The sequence below is a fragment of the Paramisgurnus dabryanus genome, chromosome 1, assembly GCF_030506205.2.
Source record: "Paramisgurnus dabryanus chromosome 1, PD_genome_1.1, whole genome shotgun sequence".
NCBI lineage: Eukaryota > Metazoa > Chordata > Actinopteri > Cypriniformes > Cobitidae > Paramisgurnus > Paramisgurnus dabryanus.
Window position 1 is genome coordinate 54,220,427 of NC_133337.1, and position 20,292 is coordinate 54,240,718.

Sequence of the window (20,292 nt, forward strand, 5' to 3'; positions counted from 1 at the left end):
TTGCTAGCTGCTGAATATGAAGGCTAAAAGAAAGAGATTCATCAAATAAAATAGAGATATATCTGTACTTAGAGAAACTTTCAATTTTTGTACCCTGGGAGGTGAGGATTGAAGGGACATTTAATTTATATTTTGTATTTGTAAAAAGCATAACTTTATTAAGAACAAGTATTAATTCATAAAGATTCTGTTGAAGCATGTTAAAAGCAAGTTGTAACTGGGAGAGGGCCTGGTCTACGGTGGGTGCTGAGCAATACACTACAGTGTCATCAGCATAAAAATGAAATTTTACATTAGACACATTGTGGTCAATGTTATTAATATAAAGGATGAATAGCAGTGGCCCTAGGACTGACCCCTGAGGCACACCTTTTGATATTTTCAGATAGCGAGAAGTGCTTCCCTCCGCCTGCACACACTGAGTCCTGTATGTAAGGGAGTTAACAATAAAATGTATGATAGAATGAAGAACTCAGATGCAACAGTCGCTAAATTCCACCTTTGTCAAAAATGAGAATGATACTGACCGAATGCTGGGCTCAGGCCATTCAGAAATATTGGTTTGGTGGCAGAATTTGTTAAACCCAACAATGAATATTCAGGGAAGTCCTCTGTGTGCACGTCATTAAAATCGGATGAGCGACAGCATGCCTACCTCAAGCTGCAAGATTTTTAATCTGGTTAAAGGAGGTCACCGAATTGAACCTCCTTTTTTCATTTCAAAAGCCGTTTTACTAAGATATACGTCACTATATATAGATATATGGGGGAAATATGACAATTGCTGCTTCCGTTTTAAAGTGTTTTGTAGTGAAAATACCAATAAAATTACTAAAGTTTGTGAAAACAAGGCTTTTGAATTACTGACTAATAATCTTTGCCACTAAAGCGAAATGACTGAACCCAAGAACCTGATAAAAATGCTAATTTACAAGAAAACTCAAGAAAATTAGAGGGTATTGCATCTAAATTCTTCATAGTATACATTGAGTATATATTTTAGGAAGGGGGTCTCTTACAAAAGCTTCATTATATCTGGTCCCTGGCTTTATTAAATTCGAAGACCCCAGCCCTAGTGCGCCTTAACTTTACATTACACCCAGGATGCACTCTCTAATATTGGACATTGTTTAAGGTTTTTAACTAAGCTGACGTTCTGTGTTTTCAAATATGTAACAAAATGAAACATTTGGAAGCATGTTTAATCAAGCCCGTACATTTAGCATATATTTTGGCAGATGTGTTTTTGATTTTCCCAATTTTAGCTGGATTTTGTGAGTGCTGGCACATTTTCAGGGGCACCAAGCAACCCAACTACTGCTAGTCAGTGTGCCATGTGCTTCCAGACTGAACTGAAACTTTGTTCTTTTTGATATCCTGTTCAATTAATTCAACTTTCATCTGGTACTTGCCTATTTAAAAATGTGAAGTTCCATTAGATTCATTATACTGGACCACTTTAATGCCGCCTTGCCTTTGCATGTCACCTACTGTATGTTGAAACTCAGTCCAGCATCAGTCAATACAGAATTCAGGCATGCAAATATGTAAAGTGATACTTTATAGTCACTCTTGTGTTTTCTTGTCTTTTTGGCAAGGAAATTTCAGAACAAAAAGAGAGCCAAACAACAATTTTTGGATGGAAATTTCATAGCCACTTAGGGCTTTACGTCTTTATAGTTTATACATGAACTCAACACTTTTAGACTGTTGGATAGTACCTTGCAAACCTCAATAGTTCCAGAAGAGGGCTGGTCAGTCAAGTCTACTGGACAGTTTCAGGTTTTGCAAGACACATGACCTGAGTTTATCATGTAAGATTGCATCCCTCACAGACTTCCAGTAGACAATGTCAAGGAAGCCTGTGCAACATTCTCTAATGCTTGTTTCTCTTGGCTTATTGCTGTTGACTGTTCATGGCAGTGAAATCCACACGACTGTAGAAGACCAAGTCTCCGAGACTATGTAGCCAAAACAAGACTTATTACTTCTGAGGAAAAAGATGTTTTTGAATGGCTGTGCTTAGATTTGTCATGTTGAGCTCTGGAGCCCAACCGCAGCCAGCAGACATTCTGTACTGTAATAGTTCACACTGTTCTTATTTCCTCTGTGACCTCTTATTGGTAGGTGACACAAAGCTTCATTAATGTTTCCTGTCAAGTGGTTTTGGTTTTAGTCATATTAAAGACGCCATTGTATGTTTTGACATGTTTTGATGCTGGCTTTTCCCCTTGTTATGTAATTGATATGTTGCCATGGTGGAGTTTGTGGTTGTTGAAATCAGTAGGACCTCTGTGTGTGATAATGATGAGAAATTAAATGTAAATTACAGGAGAAATAAATGGGTTTAAATGCATACCCAATTTATACAGGGAGCCAAAATGTGTGGTGCCAAATAAGCAGAAATAACTGAAGCATCTCCTTCTACAGTACCTTTATTTTATTTGTACATTGTGTAACTTTTAGAAGGATCACTTGGCAGAAATGCAATATAAAATACATAACTATATTAGCAGTGGTGTATAAAGACCTCACAAAATAACCTGTATTGTTTTTATTACCTTAGAATGAGCCAAACACCATGGGTCCCCTTACATGAAAGTCGCCATTTCGCGCTGCCATGTTTCTACAGTAGCCCTAAACGGACAAGTTGTTCTTTTGAGTGGGTATGTCACTACGTTGTCTCAAACAATGACTTGTATATCCTGTGGCAGCTACCATAGCTTCTGTTTGGAAAGGGAGGGGTGAGATGTGGACTGAGCCGTTGGTTCACAATCCCACCACTAGTTGCCGCTAAAAATCTACACGCAACACCTTTAGGTTTTAAACATGTACACCGATCAACCATAACATTATGACCACCTGCCTAATATTGTGTAGGTCCCTCTTTTGCCACCAAACCGTCCTGACCGGTCGAGGCATGAACTCCACTAGACTTTTCTATCAGAACCAGCATTCACCTTTTCAGGAATTTCAGCTAAAGTCTATTGGATCGGACCACACAGGCCAGCATTCGCTCCCCATGTGCATCGGTGAATGTGCCGTCACAAACTGCAAGTCGGGAAAAAAACTGTTATGGTGTTCCTGATTCTCAACCTGTGGATGTTTATTATGGCTAAAAGGGAGTTTGGGAACTTACAGCAGAGCACAGAGGACAACAGGTTTAATCGAGACAGCGCAAGCTAGCACTAAGGTAACGCTAATCTTTTACATTATAGCGATGATGCTGGTAGTGACGATTCTCTCAGACCAATCAGTGATCTACAGTGTTTTCGCGTCACGTTTTGGTATCAGCTCGGGTCGCTTGGAAACCCGACCGAGGTGGTACTAAAAAAGTATTGGGTACTACATACTGCACCCAGTGGAAAAGCCCCCAAAAGTAAGCTGACCCAAACCAAACCGTGGGGTACTATGCAATGGAAAAGCCCCATTAGAGATGCTCTGAGAAAGTCCAAATTGTGATGGCTAGATCACAAAGTCGCTCATATCTTTACTCTTGCCCATTTTCTTGCTTCAAACACATCAACTACACTTGTCCTCAAAGGCTAGATGATTGGGTGTGGGGTGTTTCCGGTCTAAAGTGGTCAGTACTTCTAAAAAGTGGTCCAAGGCAGGAAAAGCGCTGAACCGGCTACAGGGTCATAGGTGGCCAAGGCTTATTGATGCACGTAGTGAGCAAAGGCTGGCCCATGTGGTCCGATCCAAAAGCTTGAGCTACTGTAGCTGAAATTGCTGAAAATGTGAATGCTTGTTCTGATAGAAAGGTCTAGTGGAGTCCATGCCTCGACGGGTCAGGGCTGTTTTGGTGGCTAAAGGGGGACATACACAATATTAGGCAGGTAGTCATAATGTTATGGCTGATCGGTCTATATATTATTACTTATTTTAGAATTATTGTCTTTTATAAAATGTTTCATATAATAATTTCTGATTGTATAATTTTAAATTCATAATAAGTTGCATAATAGCTGAACCGGTAGAACATGGCGCTAACAACACCAAGGTCATGGGCTTGATTCCCAGGGAATGCAAGTACTGGTAAAATGTGTATATGAATGCTGTAAGTCAATTTGCATAAAGCGTCTTTTTTTCTTTTAAAACAAGGAAAAGATTACAAATTCATCTGTTTGCGTTAGCGGTGAAATATTGAGCACTAAGGTAATGACACTTTCTGAAAAGAATGGAGGCACAAATTAAATTAGGGTAAGAGATGGGAGCACACATGTTATTTCTTTTCACATACATCCATGTGGTCTGGAGAAATACATCATGACCCTGTCTGGAAGAGAACGTTCTCTCCAGTGAAAAAGACTGATGTGTACTGGCCTTATATCAGACGGCAAGTTTGACCTGACACCTATTGTATCACTTGATTTCTTAAGTTTAGTGACAGGCTGATATCTTTTTTAGCCAATTTGAGATTACCACCATCCACCGATAATTGGCCAATTAAAGGTTCCTTCTTAATACAACTTGAATCATTTCTTGAATCGCCTTGTCAAAGGTTAATAAACGGTTATACACAATTTTTTATCAATTTTTAGTAAATATAATGGTGTGATGAATTTTGTGTGTACCAAAACAGATATGATGTTACAATGTTTCATAAGACTATACTACATATTTGTATCAGTGTATCTATAGCACGTATAATTACAGACATGTGCTTTGACTATCACTGGTCATCATGTCAGTGCAGGGTTCAAGTCTCTCTCCTCACCTCATGCTGTTTTTCATTCCTTCCTCCTTATAATGTGCTCTGATTTCCTAAGTATCCATGTTTCTGTCTCTATATCCTGTTACAGAGAGCAGAGGAGGTGCACAGGCACTCACATTATCACACACACTGAGCTCTTTGTGTAGCATGCTCTCTGCTTGTCTTGTAAAGGCATTTCCTCATGTAACTGAATGAATAAGATCTGACTTCTTAAAGTACTGTTTTCTTGGTGGGATAATTGCAGTGAACACATGCAACACTTTAAGAGCAACCCAGAGCTAGTACAGTGTGTGAAACCGCAGACATTATATATCCCACCAAACACATGGATTTAAGGTTTTAAAACCTGTGTTATGCGTAAACATATGTATTTTCCCTTTACTCACGTCATACATGCATCACAAACAGAAACCACTGAAGAGGAACCAACCTCTAAACACACAGTAATCTACATCTCAAGGACATGAATGTTTTGTAGCTTGATTGATATTTTTGTATCATGCCAGGTAGCCCTGCCCAAAGGTCTTAAATCTTGGTCCAAATAGTTTATTAAAAATCAGATATGTTCAGATTGGCAGGCGTTTTGTTGATACTTTGTGAAACACATTTAGGTTTGTTTTCGCATACAATATGTAATGACTATGTCTAGCCTTAAAGGATAAGAGATTTGAAAGATTGGAACCAGTATTTTATCCCAGGACATTTACCTCCACCCATTCCCATTTACCTTCCTGTCATTTCCATTTGTCTGAAGTCTGTTCCGTGTTCACCTCACATTCTGGAATTCCTCTGCCATTATTATCCTAATGAGATCCAATTTTCCTTTTAAACATAATACCTGTTAATGATGGAACGTGTAGGCAGCAAGGTTAAAGCAACATTTTGACTGTTAGTGTATGCATGTACTTTACATTTACTGTCATTAAAGGGTCATTAAAGGGTCAGCAAAGTACACTGAAAACGCTTTCTGTCTATATAGAGGATACTTCAAACCTTTAATATGTTTGTTTGAGTCTAGAAGTGAGTTTGCATGTGTGTGTTTATGATGGGAAGTTCTAATATCCGTGTTTAATGGCATGAATCAGAACAGTGAGAACTGCAGCTAATGGCTTTTAAATTAATGTTTTAATGACCTCGATGGGATTCAGTGTTGTTGTTTTTGCTGTCTGATATTCACCAGCTTCCTCCACTTCAACATCTGTGAAGATGAAAATAGCCATGTGGTTCTCAGTCATTTGTGTTCATTTGAGCAGCAGACTGAAGTGTTTGTGACTATTTGTGTGATTGTTCGTTTTCACACCACAAAATTTCACTGGAGTTTCTCAACCTAATGCCATCATAGTTGTATATGACTTTTCTTCCACTGAACATTATCAAAGTTGAATTAAATAATATCAATGGTGGTTAAATCTCTGTTCTTGGACTACAAGAAAGACACAGATTGTAGGCAACAGTTTACTTCCTCGTCCTGTTGACATGGACATGGCGATCATTATCATTAAGGGTTTAAAATCGAAATCAATCGGAGTTATCGTGCGCTGAGACTTGACCCCATGTCAGGCCCGGTCAGCTTTGAAAACAGCATTTAAACATGACTTATTGGCGTATAGTCTCACAATCTTTTCTGATGGTAATAAAAGCGTGTTTTTAAGGTGCAAAGTACTGACAGGAATGTTCATCTGACAGGAAGTTTTGTTTTATCAGGTATGTGTGTGTACCATATTTTTCCACTGGCAGCACGATTAACATGGCAGGGCATCTCCGGGTTCAAGGTCAGATATTATATTTCATAAAAGTCAAGTCTAAAAATGGCCAAAAAAAATGTGCTTTAAAAAAAAGTACAAATCTAGAATCGAATTGTGACCTTAGAATCGAAAATGTAATCGAATCAAGGATGAATCCCAGGAAGTAAACTTTTGCCTACAATTTGTTTGTTTGTTGTAGTCCAAGAAAAGAGATTTACATTGGAGACGATAACTTGCGTCATCTTTACATTGGGGTTTGTACCTTTTGCATAGGCTATCATTAAAATGTACTAATACACACTTACCCATCAAAGAAAATCGTGAATTGGACCATATAGCTCTTTAACTCCTTTCAGTATTGCATTGGGAAGAATCTTCCAAATAAGGTAATGAGCATCACATCTCCAGTGGTATTCAGGCCAATCACAACGTTCTGATTAGCTGACCAATCGGAGGACACTGCGCTTTTAGAACGATAAGCTTTGTACAAAATTTATGCTTTTAGCCAGGCAGGGCTTAGAGGAGCAACAATAATGTATAGTATGTTTAACTATTTAACTATTAACCACGCAAACCATTGTATTATAGCAAATACATAAAATGACATTGTTTTTAGCATTGTAATTGTAACAAACGGGCTGCTTTCACTAAGCGAGAGAATCCAAATGCAGAGAAGTTTTTAAAATCCTCGTAGGCAGGCAAACAAATCCAAACAGAGCAATCCAAAATGCGTTATCCAAATAAACAGGCAAGGGTCAAAACCAGAACATGAACACATGAAAAAAGATACAAGAAACCAGAACGCTTAGGATTGCAGTGTTACAACTAACAATACTTAGCAATGAGACTATGAGTTTGAACCAGTTTTATAGTAACAAACAGGAAGTGAAATGTGAAGTGAGACATGGCATGATTTCAAAATAAAAGACCAGAGACATGACTTCAAAATAAAAGACCTAAACAACAAAACACAAGCCAAAACCATTACAGTTATATGTGCTCTTTAAAGTCTGTGTAAAGTAAATTCAGGGAACTGTTTCTAAACACATTATATTATAAATGACACACATTAGAAAGACTATGAACTGTGTCATACTAAACTTCAGCTTTCCCATAAATGGGGGTGGTTTCAGTGCTGACAGCAGACACGGCCCCAGCGTTTGAGAGGAGAGAATATTTTTCCAAGATGTTGATAACTTATTTTATTTACTTGCCGTTTTTTCAAATTCAAATTTGTCTGGATGGTTAATAACACATTTTTCTGTGGTGCGACAAACTGAGAACACATTTAATTCCAGACTTTGCACGAACTTAAAGTAATTGTGTCAGACACTCATCCTGTCTCGGCCTAGTTTTTTCTTTTATCAGAAATCTTTTCAGGTTTTCCTTGGAATTGCGTTCAGGAAATGTAACTGTAAATAGTATTATTTCACTAACATTTGGTTTGTGATGGCTTTATCATTGCTGTGTTGCAAATTAGGCTGCTTTAAATGTGGTGACATCATTAACTAACACAGATTATATTTGTTAAAATTGTTTAAAATAAAATGAAAGTAATCAAATCACTGTCACACATCTTTTTTAGCATGCAAGTGAATTTCTGTCAGAAAGTCATATTGTATCTCTAAAAAATACAGATGTTATTGCAAACATAAAACATTTGATCTATATTATTTGTTTAAAAATGTACCTAATCTGTAATAAAAAAAAAATCAGTTCTTGCACAACTTTTTTGAGTCTTGAAAACAACGTAAATTTATTACCAGATCACACAATAAAAACACACAATTGAATTGTCCTCCTGCGATGTTTTCCTGATGTTTCTGTGTCTGTCATTCAGATGAAGCATGGCTTTCTAAAGCTCTGTACAGAGTTTTGGCCTGCCTTCTAATAGTAATAATAACAGTCGTAACCATTTATGTCTCCACAAAAGCAGCCGGTCACCTCCACAACTGGCAGCTGTGGGTCACATTACTGTTGAATAATTTAAAGAGCCATGGCCTCTGGTTTTGCCTTGCTTCATTTTATTCCCTCTCTGCTTCCTATTCTGTGCTTAAGACCATTTTACTCTCTCTCTAATTATTCAGTCTGTTCAATAAAGTGTATTTATAGATCCTGTTTTAATAGGCAGACAGAACTCAGTCACAAAGGAATGATAAATGATCAATCAAACGGCCCGCTCATTGCCGCTGGCTCTTAACTCTTATTGTGAGAATGAAGTTGCACTTTGGATGATCTTGCCAGTGTGATTTTGAGGATGACTAAGAGAGGTGGAGTTCCTGATGGTTAAATAGTGCCTGTGTGATGAGTTTGGACAGTCAGCCTAGCGTAGCGTGCCTCCCCTCATCAGTAGACGTGTGATTGGAGGACGTCCATCATGTCTCAGGCAGGGAGGACTGTCTAAGGCCAATCCTGCTTCTGAATGTGCTGGATGCTCATAGCTGCTTAAATGAAACCTGAAGTCTAAGAGTTCTGGTATATGCATATAGCATCTCAAAGTTATTCACATTCTTTAATCGAAGATGCAAGCCAATACAATACAGATTTCATGTACTCAACAATTTCAGCGTTTTTTACGAGCTGTCTAATGTGAGAGTTTCTTACGTGACTTCTGCTTTTGGAGAATGATGGTAGTAATTATGAATTGCATTCATTGGAAGGTATAGCAGGTAGACGTTTGCAAGAGAACCGAGATTTTGGTTTTCATGCTGTGATTTTGTGTTCATGAAAGCAGTGTGTTCATCCAAGACTTTCTGTGCTTTTCACACTCAACACTCATTTTGAACGGCTCCTTGTGCAATGATGTATTAATGTAATAACCGTCTTGAAAAATGCCTTGCACTGTTAATTAAACTGGCCAGTGCACTGGTTTGTGTTCCCGTGGCTGGTAGATTATGGAGCTGGCAATGCCAAGACTGTGGGTTCAGTCTGAATGAAAACATTCTACTAAAATGTATATCCATAATGCACTGTAAATCACTTTAGATAAGTGTCTGCCAAACACACAAATGTGCGTAAATGTGAAGTCATTGAGGTTACTTGACGGGTCCTACCATCCACATTTTTGTGATTAAAATGGTATAGCTGTAGTCTGATTCTTTTCTTTATCTGTTTCACATGTGTGATAACTAGTGCTGCTTCAACTCATGTTGAGCCAAAACAGTTAAGTTAATCACTGGTTTCTGTCACCACCTAAAGCTCTGGGCCAGTCGCCTTCTTGTTCTTCCAGGTCACCAAATTGGTCCTATTATGTGATCAACAGGTAGACTTCTGAAGAAAACGACAACAACGGGCTGCACTTTCCATCACAGAGCCTGTGTTTAACACATCACAGAGGACCTTGAGCTGGTATATTAGCCATGATCTTCACATCACATAAGCATTATAGGTGACCGAGTCATCGAAGCGGCTTTGAGGACAGGTTATTCATCATACTGAGCTAGTGCAGATAAAAGACAAAGTGTGTGCATCTTTCTTTGGTGTTTGCAATTTCAAAGAAACCCATTCATGTGCCAGTGGAACAGCTTTCGTGGAAGGTCGGTTATTCACCCGTCAGACTAATAAAATGAGAGGGTTTTTAAATGTGCACGCTAGCACGAGGAGAGTTTTCATGTAATGCTCACCTTAATCCAGTGTCACGGGTGCTTTCGAAATAATAACAACCTCGGAGACGCTGATGCAGAAAACAGAAACAGCTCAGGCTGTCTGACGTGTTTGTGTGTGCGTGAATGGATCTGAGCCCTGTTAGGAATCTCGCTGCTTGCCTAAATCTCACTGTCTAATTTTCGCTGTGTGTTTGTGCGTTGTTCAGTGATGGGCCATGATGTGATCGTCTGGCCATGTGTGTCTCTGTTATGAGAATGTATGATGGCGGAATAAAACTCAGCTGGCGTTTTGTTGGCAAGCTGTTACCACATGTAGTTTATGCTTTAGTCATTCAGTTTGAGGTTATTAGGTACGTTTACATGCAACCAAATAATCTGTTTGTAATCGTATCGATGGCTGAATCATATTGAAAAGTCTTCATATCGACCAGGGGTTTTCAAACTTTTTGTGTGTGTGGACCACTATTTGTAATCAAGAATTTTCGCGGACCACCTCATAATACTCATAATAAAATATGTCTACATAAAGTCCTGAATTTATCTGCACCTCTAAATAGGCTTACAAGCACTAAAACTATAACTGGTCATCACATCAGTACAACAGATTCTTAAAACATATTCTTAAAAATATATATTTTTCTTAAAAAATATATTATTTCATATTTTATTTTGCCTTTATACAGACCACCTGCAGTTCCCTCATGGACCACTAGTGGTCCGCAGACCACAGTTTGGGAATGGCCGATATAGGCGGTTTCATCGGACTCATTTGTGGTGACGCAATACGCGTCTGGTCCGAACTTTACTTCCGGTTTCAGTTTTTTTAAAGGTCTGACTAGATGCTAAACTGAACTCTTGAACAAATATCTCTTCGAAAATAACACATTTTTTGGTTTCCTAGGTAATCTACATGTTTTTTTATTTTGCTTGTTATATAAATAAACTACTTTTGAAGTACTTTGTTGTTATTTATTCTTAGCGGAGTTTACCGGAAGTTACGTGTTGAACACGAAAGCCGCTTGTTTATGTTGTTACTGCTGAAACCCTCTATAAACACCTTAATCAATACGATTGAGGTCAATCGTATGCAAATTTCGATCGTATTGAAAGGGGTGGTGTACTCTGATCTGTGATGCGATCATCAGGTAAAAAGTATGTATGTAAATGTGTAAATCTTAGTATTTTCTCAATCAGATGCAATATACCTTGTGCACATGTGCAGAACATTTGTGCACAAGATCACGTCTTATATTTACCTCTTATTTACGTCTTACATAATTCTCGTCACAGAAACGTGCAATAGCAAGGCAATGGCAACACGCATTATTAAGGTAATGGGGTCAAGCGCTGTACATTCTGCAGCGTTCATGTGTACTTTCATAACGTTAGGCTACATAAAGCAATACATTGGAATTGTGCCTTTTGAAAATTGTGTTTTTATTGCCTATATCTAAAAAATTCTTAAGAACATCTTTCTCCAAGCTTTGTACAGATATAAAGCGTGAACTTGATGAGAGATGCTGTGCGCTTTGTGGAGTTGCCAAGTCCTTTAGATTTGGGCTACTGTTTAAAGAGTAACTAAACCCTAAACCAACTTTTTTTAGTTAATGATCTGTAAAAATGGGGCTTTATTAGTGCTGTTCATTGATTTGAGTAACTTTTTTGACATTTAGGTATAAAGTGTTTCAACGCTACCATATATGGTGTAAAAACGTCTGCGTGCTGCCCTCTTCAGGTTGAACGGTGGCTACTGCAGTTGAATTTTCCTGTTGGATGTTGCAGTACTACGTGACGTAAGCGTTATAACGTGACCTAAGTGTTACAACGTGAAGTAAGCAGGTTCAAGCTCACCACGGCCTTGTTACGATCTCACCACACCCTCGGTACGAGCTCAGTTCATCCCCTCTGTCTCCGTTGGGGTCTGCCCACTTTTTTTTTGCATTTTTCAAATATTGCCAGTGGGTGGAGTCAGGCTCTGACCACTGGTTTTGTTGCTCTTTAAACCGTCTCCGTGGGTTGTTTTTTCTGCGGGTTAATGATGAAAGGATTTCGTTCATTAGTTATTGGTATTTGGACTGTGAATAGTCATTGGTATTCTTTTGGGCTAGTTTTGAATGTTCTTGGGTATGGTTTTGATATGCAAAGCTGGCAACCCCTGGCTGTATGTTGCGCAGATGTTTGGTTCATATTATATAGAATGCACATGTAAACAAACATATACGTTTTTGCAATGTGTAGGGTGCATGTAAACTGTATTGTTTTTAACCGTCAATTGTATTAAATTTAATCGGATTGACAAAAAAGCCAATGTGTGGATTCACGTTCATGCAGTCATAAAACACACAATAATAGTTAGAACTAAAAGTTGGTCATTTGTTTACATGATGTAAAAATGTCAAATTCAATATTGAGATTTACAGGTGCAATAACCTGATGCAGGGGTGCCCAAACTCGGTTCTGGAGGACCGGTGTCCTCCAGAGTTTAGATCCATTTTGCCTCAGCAGATCTGCCTTGAAGTTTTTCAGTACTGTATGCTTAGTAAAACCTTAATTAGCTGCTTCAGGTGTGTTTGATCAGGGTTGCAACCAACGTCCTAACTGCAATATAATGGACACAATGATGTTGAACATAAACATTGTCACTGATATTGTGTGCATTACAGGGTGCTACCATAAAGAAGGACGAGCACATGGGTGCGATCGTAGTGGCGCGCATCATGAGGGGCGGAGCAGCAGACAGAAGTGGTGAGCATTGATGCATTTCTTCTCTCTGAATACTAATGTGGTGCAACTTGAAGCAGTACCTAGAGCTTTGGTGTTAGTTTAGTTACCCTAAATATATATATATATTTTTTTTCACTTTTCTTGCTCTTGTTCTGTACAGGGCTGATACATGTTGGGGATGTGCTAAAAGAGGTCAACGGCATTCCTGTAAATGACAAAAAACCTGAAGAAATAATCAGCATCCTGGTATATTTACAATATACACATTTTTTTTCTGTCTTTTTGTAAGACTTATATGAAGATGACATGTGTTTTATGGCCCTGTAATGGTAACCAGCTGATTTTCCAAAATAATGTCAGGTCTCTAAAGCAAGGGACGGAAATATTAGGCTTTGATATTATTGGTTAAAATCATTAGTCCCTTTGAATAGCAAAGGCTTGGTTAAGTCAACAAAACTCAAGTGTAGAGTTGATGAAAGATTATGATGAATTAATGACATAATGTACAGAGATTTATTGCAAAAGAAAATAAGGTTTCATTTTATCTTTAACTGTTAGTTTTCATTTTACCTTCAATTATATAATTGTACCTTTTGGTTCTGTTTGCAGGCACAGTCACTAGGTGCTATCACTTTTAAAGTGGTCCCAGGCCTCAAAGAGGAGGCGCCAAACAAGCATCCCAAGGTAGGATTTACTACAATATGGGATGTTTTACTCTGTGGGGGAGTTTTCCTCTGAATGTGTACTACGGCCTGCTGGCTTGATGGATGAGCCTTCATTCCCACTTATCCTCAAAACAAATCACTTACACTAAAGCTCTCAGCTTCTGTCCAGTTCAAATACGACCTCCCTTGCTCTTCCAAACCCCTCTGAGTTGCTATGCAGCCCACTGTCTATATAGGCAACTGCTTTTCAGGCGGCATTTTAACTGGGAATAACACAATTTTATTAGACATGAACTGGTATGAACTTTTTCTACCGATACTGATAGCTGATTATTCAGACAAATATCTGCAGATACTGATAGTTTGGTGGTTACATTATCCTGCGTTAACTCAATTTTGAAGATTACATTTTTTCCGAATGTAATTCATTCATATAATGACCATTAAAGGGGCAATGTCATGAAAATCAGATTTTTTTCCATGTTTAAGGGCTATAATTGGGTCCCCAGTGCTTCTATCAACCTAGCAAATGTGAAAAAGATCAACCCAGTAACTTAGTTTTGGTAAACCATTCTCTGCAAGCATGTGAAAAAATAGGTTGTTGAAAGTTGTCTCTCCTTATGATGTCATAAGGAGCTCTTATTATAATATACCACCCTTTAATCTGCACTGTCCAACCACAGCACTGCCATTTAGTGCAGAGAGAAAGAGAGAGCGGGAAAATAATTCACAGCACAATTGAGTTTCAATTTCAACAAACCACCATCATTGTGATCAGTGTTTGCACTTCATCAGCTCATTTGCATTTTAAAGGACACACCCAATACGGCACATTTTTGCTCACACCTACACAGTAACAATTTTAACATGCTATAATAAATTATTTATATGTTTTTTTTTAAGCTAAACTTCACATATGTGCTCTGGGGACACCAAAGATTTATTTGTCATCTTAAAATCTTGTGCTATGGCCCCTTTAATATTGAACAATAAACTAGTGATGTTTCTTTACATTTTCTATACACAGAGCTGAAATTCATTGCATTTTCCTGTTTTATTTTGATTGACAGGGTATATCAGCCATGACTATTGGCTGTTTTTAAACTATTGGCAAATAGCCAAAAACTGCTTTTATCGACCGATACTGATTATTGGCCGATATATCGGTGCATCTCTAATATTTATAATAATTGTTTTTTTTGTTTTTTTTCATTTTCTTTCTAAGTGAATTGTCCCTCCCACAAAGGGTATGTGACAATTGTGCTAGAAATCTTGATACCCATCATTGATGTCTTAAAAAACTAGGTGGCTCACTTAGGCTTCACTTCTATTTCTGTGTAACGGTGGTTAGACATGTGGTGTGGATCTGTTTTACTCCTTTACTGTCGTAATGGTTTAAATATGTTTCAGTTTTGAATTCTGTCATAACCTGTGTGTGTGTGTGTGTGTGTGTGTGTGTGTGTGTGTGTGTGTGTGTGTGTGTGTGTGTGTGTGTGTGTGCGTGCGTGCGTGCGTGCGTGCGTGCGTGCGTGCGTGTGTGTGTGTGTGTGTTATGCAGTGACCATAGTTTACTGTTTTCGGCACATGTAATGAATATGTTGAAGTGCTACTAATTGGCTGCATGTGTGTAAGAGGGATAAAGAAAATGATGGAGTGCGAGACAGAAAGATGAAAAATTCCCTCAGGATGTATTGGTGTGTTTGTGGGGAATGTTCTCTTCTCCGACATCATTTTTCTATATGGCACACGCAGCTCTCTAAATCAACACAAGCCACAGCTCGGCACTTTAGGGATATAGCTCCCTTTCCCACTCACATTGGCTATTTATCTTTTTGATATGTCCTTTTGTTTATTTATCTGCTTCATCACACCAATCCTCAGAGCACATTATGTTGCCCCTCATTTAAAGGTAGGGTAACAGATTTGATCCTGAAACTTTTTTAGTTATGCTAGTTAAAAGTCTCCTCACATCCTGATGGCAATCACTGTGTTAAGTTGTTTAAATGTATTTGTAAAAATGTATGTCATCTGTGAAAGGCGTAGGACCAAAAAATGTTCAACAAATCATAGATTTCGGTCCGAACGGACGTTTCCTTTTATGTCCCTCATACGTAAGCGTAATTTGAATTCCCACCGCGCAGCGAGTCCACGCAGATACCATACGTCATCGGCGCGTTCACGTGCGCTCTGTCTGTAAACAGCGAGAACAGCAAACTTTTCTGCTGAATTGACAACCTACACAGGAGCAACAAAACTAAATGCATCTTTTATAACAACAACAGCAAAAACTGCCTGGATCAGCAAGAGCAAAAATCCAAATTAACATCTGTAACTTTACTGCTTTACCGCGAGATGCAAACAGCTACAGGAGGCAAAGGGTCTGAAAGGGTCGTTGCACTGTTTATTTTGGTAAGGTAGGTACGCGATATGTTTGTATTGAGATGGATTCAGATATTCTACTTTGATGAAACGTTGTGTTGCTTATGAAATTTGTGTTCGTTTACGGATTAGCATAACGATATAGTTACTACGTCTACACAACCGAACGTGTGCTATAACTAATTCTGATGTAAACCAGTTGTTTATGTTGGTTATTTTGGAAGTGTTATTCACTTTGTACTGCAAAGTTTTCTCACTGGTGAATGAGACATGAGACGTGACCGTCTGATCTGTGCGTGTTCATGTGTTTGGAAAGAGGCGTGACTTTGGATGGCAATTTGACTTGAGGGTGGGATCGGGATTTCATTGCTAGGCGGCTACGATTAGCATTTTTCAAAATGTGTTACCCTACCTTTAAGAAAGACTAAAGAGAATCGCATTACTTCCCCAAACGGATTTTAAGTACAATACATGTGTGGAAAAATAGAGGAGCACTGATTAACCTGACCTTTCTGACCAATCAGAGAGAGCCACAGTGCCGTGCGCCAGGTTTTTGTCTGCTACCCAGAATGCACCTTGAGTTGGTCATGCTTTAAAAATAGGGATAAAGCAGATGTGATTTAAATTAAATTGCTTTGTGTTTTTGCTCACTCCTTGTCTCCATTATCCTTCTCTCATTTCATTTTATGCTTTTCATCCACTCAGTCTCATCTTCTTATTCTTGCTGTACAATTGGATTTTTTTCAAATTTCACTTTTTAGTAATACTTTCAGTTTCTCTCTCTCTCTTTTTTTTAGATGTTTGTGAGGGCACTTTTTGACTATAATCCAGCAGAGGATAATGCAATCCCTTGCAAGGAGGCAGGCTTGGTGTTCAGAAAAGGAGAAATCCTGCAGGTTATGAGTCAGGACGATGCCACTTGGTGGCAAGCCAAACAAGAAGGCAATGGCAACCCACGTGCTGGACTCATCCCTTCAAAACACTTTCAGGAAAGGTTAGCCAACGCTGTTCATTTCTCTGTAACTGTTCTCTTTTTTCCCACTATCACCAGTTTTAAATTCAACAGACTCCATTATCCTGTCCATCTTCTGTCCAGTCCCATCATATATCTTTTTCTCCTGTCATCCATCCATCACTCTTTCTCCATCTCTCTCTCTCTCTCTCTCTCGTGCGATCGTTCAAGAATTCTTCCACTCCATTACAACCTTTCTGTTTCACTCCCTACTATGAAAGGAATGACTTTTTTACTTTTCCTCTGTTTTTTTATCTTTCTTGTCATTTTTTTCCCCACTTTTTTGTGCAAGAGGGCTCAGCCATTCTGCCAAAATACTTTGGATTTCCGTGGCTGTCTACCCTGGAATGAGTAATGACAGACAATGATAGCACTGGTTCACATCCACTTTGGACGTTCACGCATGGAAAATTGCAAAAGTGGACGCTGATGTGCATACGCATGTGTAATGTGTTAGAAAGCAGGAAGGTTTCTTTGCTCAGTTTCTTTTGAAATAAGCTACCTGCAAGAATAAAATATATTTTTAAACTGTCAAATGTACAGTAGCAAATACTGTGTTTCTGGCTGACCATTCTATCTCTCTCTCTCTTTCTCTCTTACTGTCTCCCTTTTTCGCACGCTCACTGATGAATATTTAAGCAGGTAGCTCTGCATCATTATTAAGTGTTTATTAATCCCTGTATAGTCATGAAATATATGGACTTATTGCATCTCTCTCACTCACTCCCTTCAGGAGGATTGCAGTATGGAAACCCTTGACTGTCTCGCTGCCACAGAGGACCCCCAGTAAAAGATTTTGTAAGGACCACACTTAAACACTCTAAGCAATTAAAACAATTCATGACACAAACACCCATCAGATCCAATGTAAGTGACTAACAGATCAAATTTTGTTGCTTTATGAGCAAGTCTCTCTAAAATTCAGGGTTCCCACTGGTCCTTGAAATCCTTGAAAGTTTGTGAATCTGGGGGAAAAAATTCAAGGCCCTGGGAAGCTTTTAAAAATACATATACAAAAACATACTCGGGTCATTGAAAGTGCTTGAAGCTATTTTATGCAAGAAGTTTTCTGGAAAAAATTCATATTATTCCCTGTGTAGTGTAGGATAATATCATAAAAATTCTAGACTTAGCACACATGCTAAAATGTTCATTTTAAATGCTTATGTCTTTTGTATGCGAATGTTGATTTATACCAAAATGCTTTTTGCGTAGTTGTGTTGGACACATGAAAACGTCTCTGGTTACGTATGTAACTGTTGTTCCCTGAGAAGGGAACGAGACGTTGCGTCTCCCTTGCTATACTTACTGCGTCCCTGTAACGCCATCTTTGGCAATATTCTATCCTGGCTCCCGCGTCACCCTGTCTTTGTCGTTAAGCCTCACCATTGGTTGAATTTGATACACACATTCAGATGCACTTACCCCTGGAGGCATCCCCAAAGTGTCACCACAGTGACGCAGCGCAACTTCCATCAAAAGGGAACTGTAACAATGTATCTTAAAACGTAACACGATGTAACCTTGCTCTTACTTGAAATGTGTCCCCCATTTAGTCCTTGAATTAGGGCTGCATGATTAATCGTTTTTAAACCGAAATCGCGATGTGAATGGATGCGATTTTCGAATCGCAAGAGCTGCGATTATTTCGATTCAAAACTATCAAATATAACAATCATCTAGTACGCAGTTTTTGACAGTTCGCTTCATGCGCATTTTACGTTTGATGCAGTTTAAACCAATAGAGTGCATTAACACTGAGGTGCTGACTGACTACACGTCAGATAACGCCATTGCGCGAGCAGCAGTTCAACTCCTCAACAAAGTGCAGATGCGATGCGGAAAACACGGACAGAATCGCGAAATGCATACAAATGGAATTAACTGCACAACGCGGAATGTCAGGAAGTTGGCAGATTTTGGATTCAGTCATTTTAAAAACCCATTATAACTCATTAACCGGCAAATGAAAGGACAGAAATGCGCGAAAACATTTCCCTTTTGTGTAATGTTGGACTTAAAGAAAGGTGTGTATATACGTCCGTTTCTCGTCATGCATCGCAAACAATGACATGCGCCTCATCAGACTATAAGCAGGTTTCATTAAAGCCCGGGACACAGCAGACGAAAGAGGTACATTATACTTTCTTGCACGCGCACATCTGCACCGCTTTGAATATTTACAGGCACGAGGGTTCATGAAGCGCGCACACAGAGAGCAGTCAGCACACGCGTGATCACTAAACTTCAGTTTTCTTTCTTGTCTAAGTGAACATAAACAGCTGGATGTTTATCAGTACATTAAAGCAGAGCAGTTTTAAAGCTGTCTTGTGTCTTAAAGTGACAGACAGTAACCTGGTGCTTTCTGTGTCAGAAATGTTTATTACACACCAAAAATTAAAATCACTCCTTACTCTTAACTGAACAAGCTTCTGCAGATCGACATTTAAAATCCTACAGTGAGGACTGTGCAGTGTTTTATTTGTATTTTTTGCTTATGTTAAATCATAGATTCTAATAACTAATATATTTACATTTATTACAGATGCCTGAAAAGTAAAACAAGATGATTATAGTCTTATGATTAAAAGAAAAAACTAAACATTTGCTTGTCAGAAGCATTGTTGTAGTGCAGCCAAAATACATTGGCCTATATGTTATTTTAAAGAAAACTTTCAATAAATTTTTGTTAAATTGTATTTTAATGTTCTTAGATAAAAAAAAAGTTTGTCTGCAGAAGAGCAAAGTCCTGCAGACAACTTGGTACAATGTTTAAGAGGTTTTAAATCAACAGTAGCACAGCATCTTTCTTTGGTGGTATTAAAACCACCACAACAAACCTGGATGTAGCTCTTTTATTATATACTAATGAATCGCGAATCGCAATTTTGATCAGAAAAATCGCAATTAGATTTTTTCTCAGAATCGTGCAGCCCTACTTTGAATGGTATTGGACCTGGAAATTCCTTGAAAGGTCCTTGAATTTGAAGTTAACTAAGAAAATTACACACCTCTATTCCCTCCTGAATTAATGATGGGAATATTCGCCTTATGTGAGACACATCTGGGTTGCCATTATCATGAGAGACCCTCCAAAAATGCATGAACACTCATTCATGTTGGTCAGGACCCAGTTATGCTGTACCATCTGACCTTTTAGTCTAATGCTGATAAAACTACCTACAATTTAAACAAGCACTAAAGCAGAAGGGACCTTTCACCCATCGTATGTGAGAGGCCCAGTGCAATGCAGACAGGCTGATGAAACCCTCAGAGCAGAAAAAGATTTGATAAAAAAGAAAAAGAGTGAAGGATCGAGGCGCAAGGTGAAACGAATGCATTCGTACATCGCAGACTCCTCTGACTGCTGCCATGCTGATATGTGCACACATGTATTCATGTCCTGTACATGATCTTCCTCTTCTGGTTTCCATTAATCTCCCGT

General features: G+C 38.6%; 1 protein-coding gene across 3 annotated transcripts in view; it reads left to right on the forward strand.

Annotated features, from left to right (window-relative positions):
* mpp7a (MAGUK p55 scaffold protein 7a) overlaps positions 1 to 20,292 on the forward strand; it is a 155,625-nt gene that overhangs the window by 75,419 nt on the left and 59,914 nt on the right. For all 3 annotated transcript variants that reach the window (XM_065242344.2, XM_065242345.2, XM_065242343.2), the window contains 5 exons: positions 12,731 to 12,812; positions 12,952 to 13,037; positions 13,401 to 13,475; positions 16,633 to 16,829; positions 17,581 to 17,645. In XM_065242344.2, the coding sequence (XP_065098416.1) occupies positions 12,731 to 12,812; positions 12,952 to 13,037; positions 13,401 to 13,475; positions 16,633 to 16,829; positions 17,581 to 17,645 (505 nt within the window). The remainder of the gene's footprint in view (positions 1 to 12,730; positions 12,813 to 12,951; positions 13,038 to 13,400; positions 13,476 to 16,632; positions 16,830 to 17,580; positions 17,646 to 20,292) is intronic.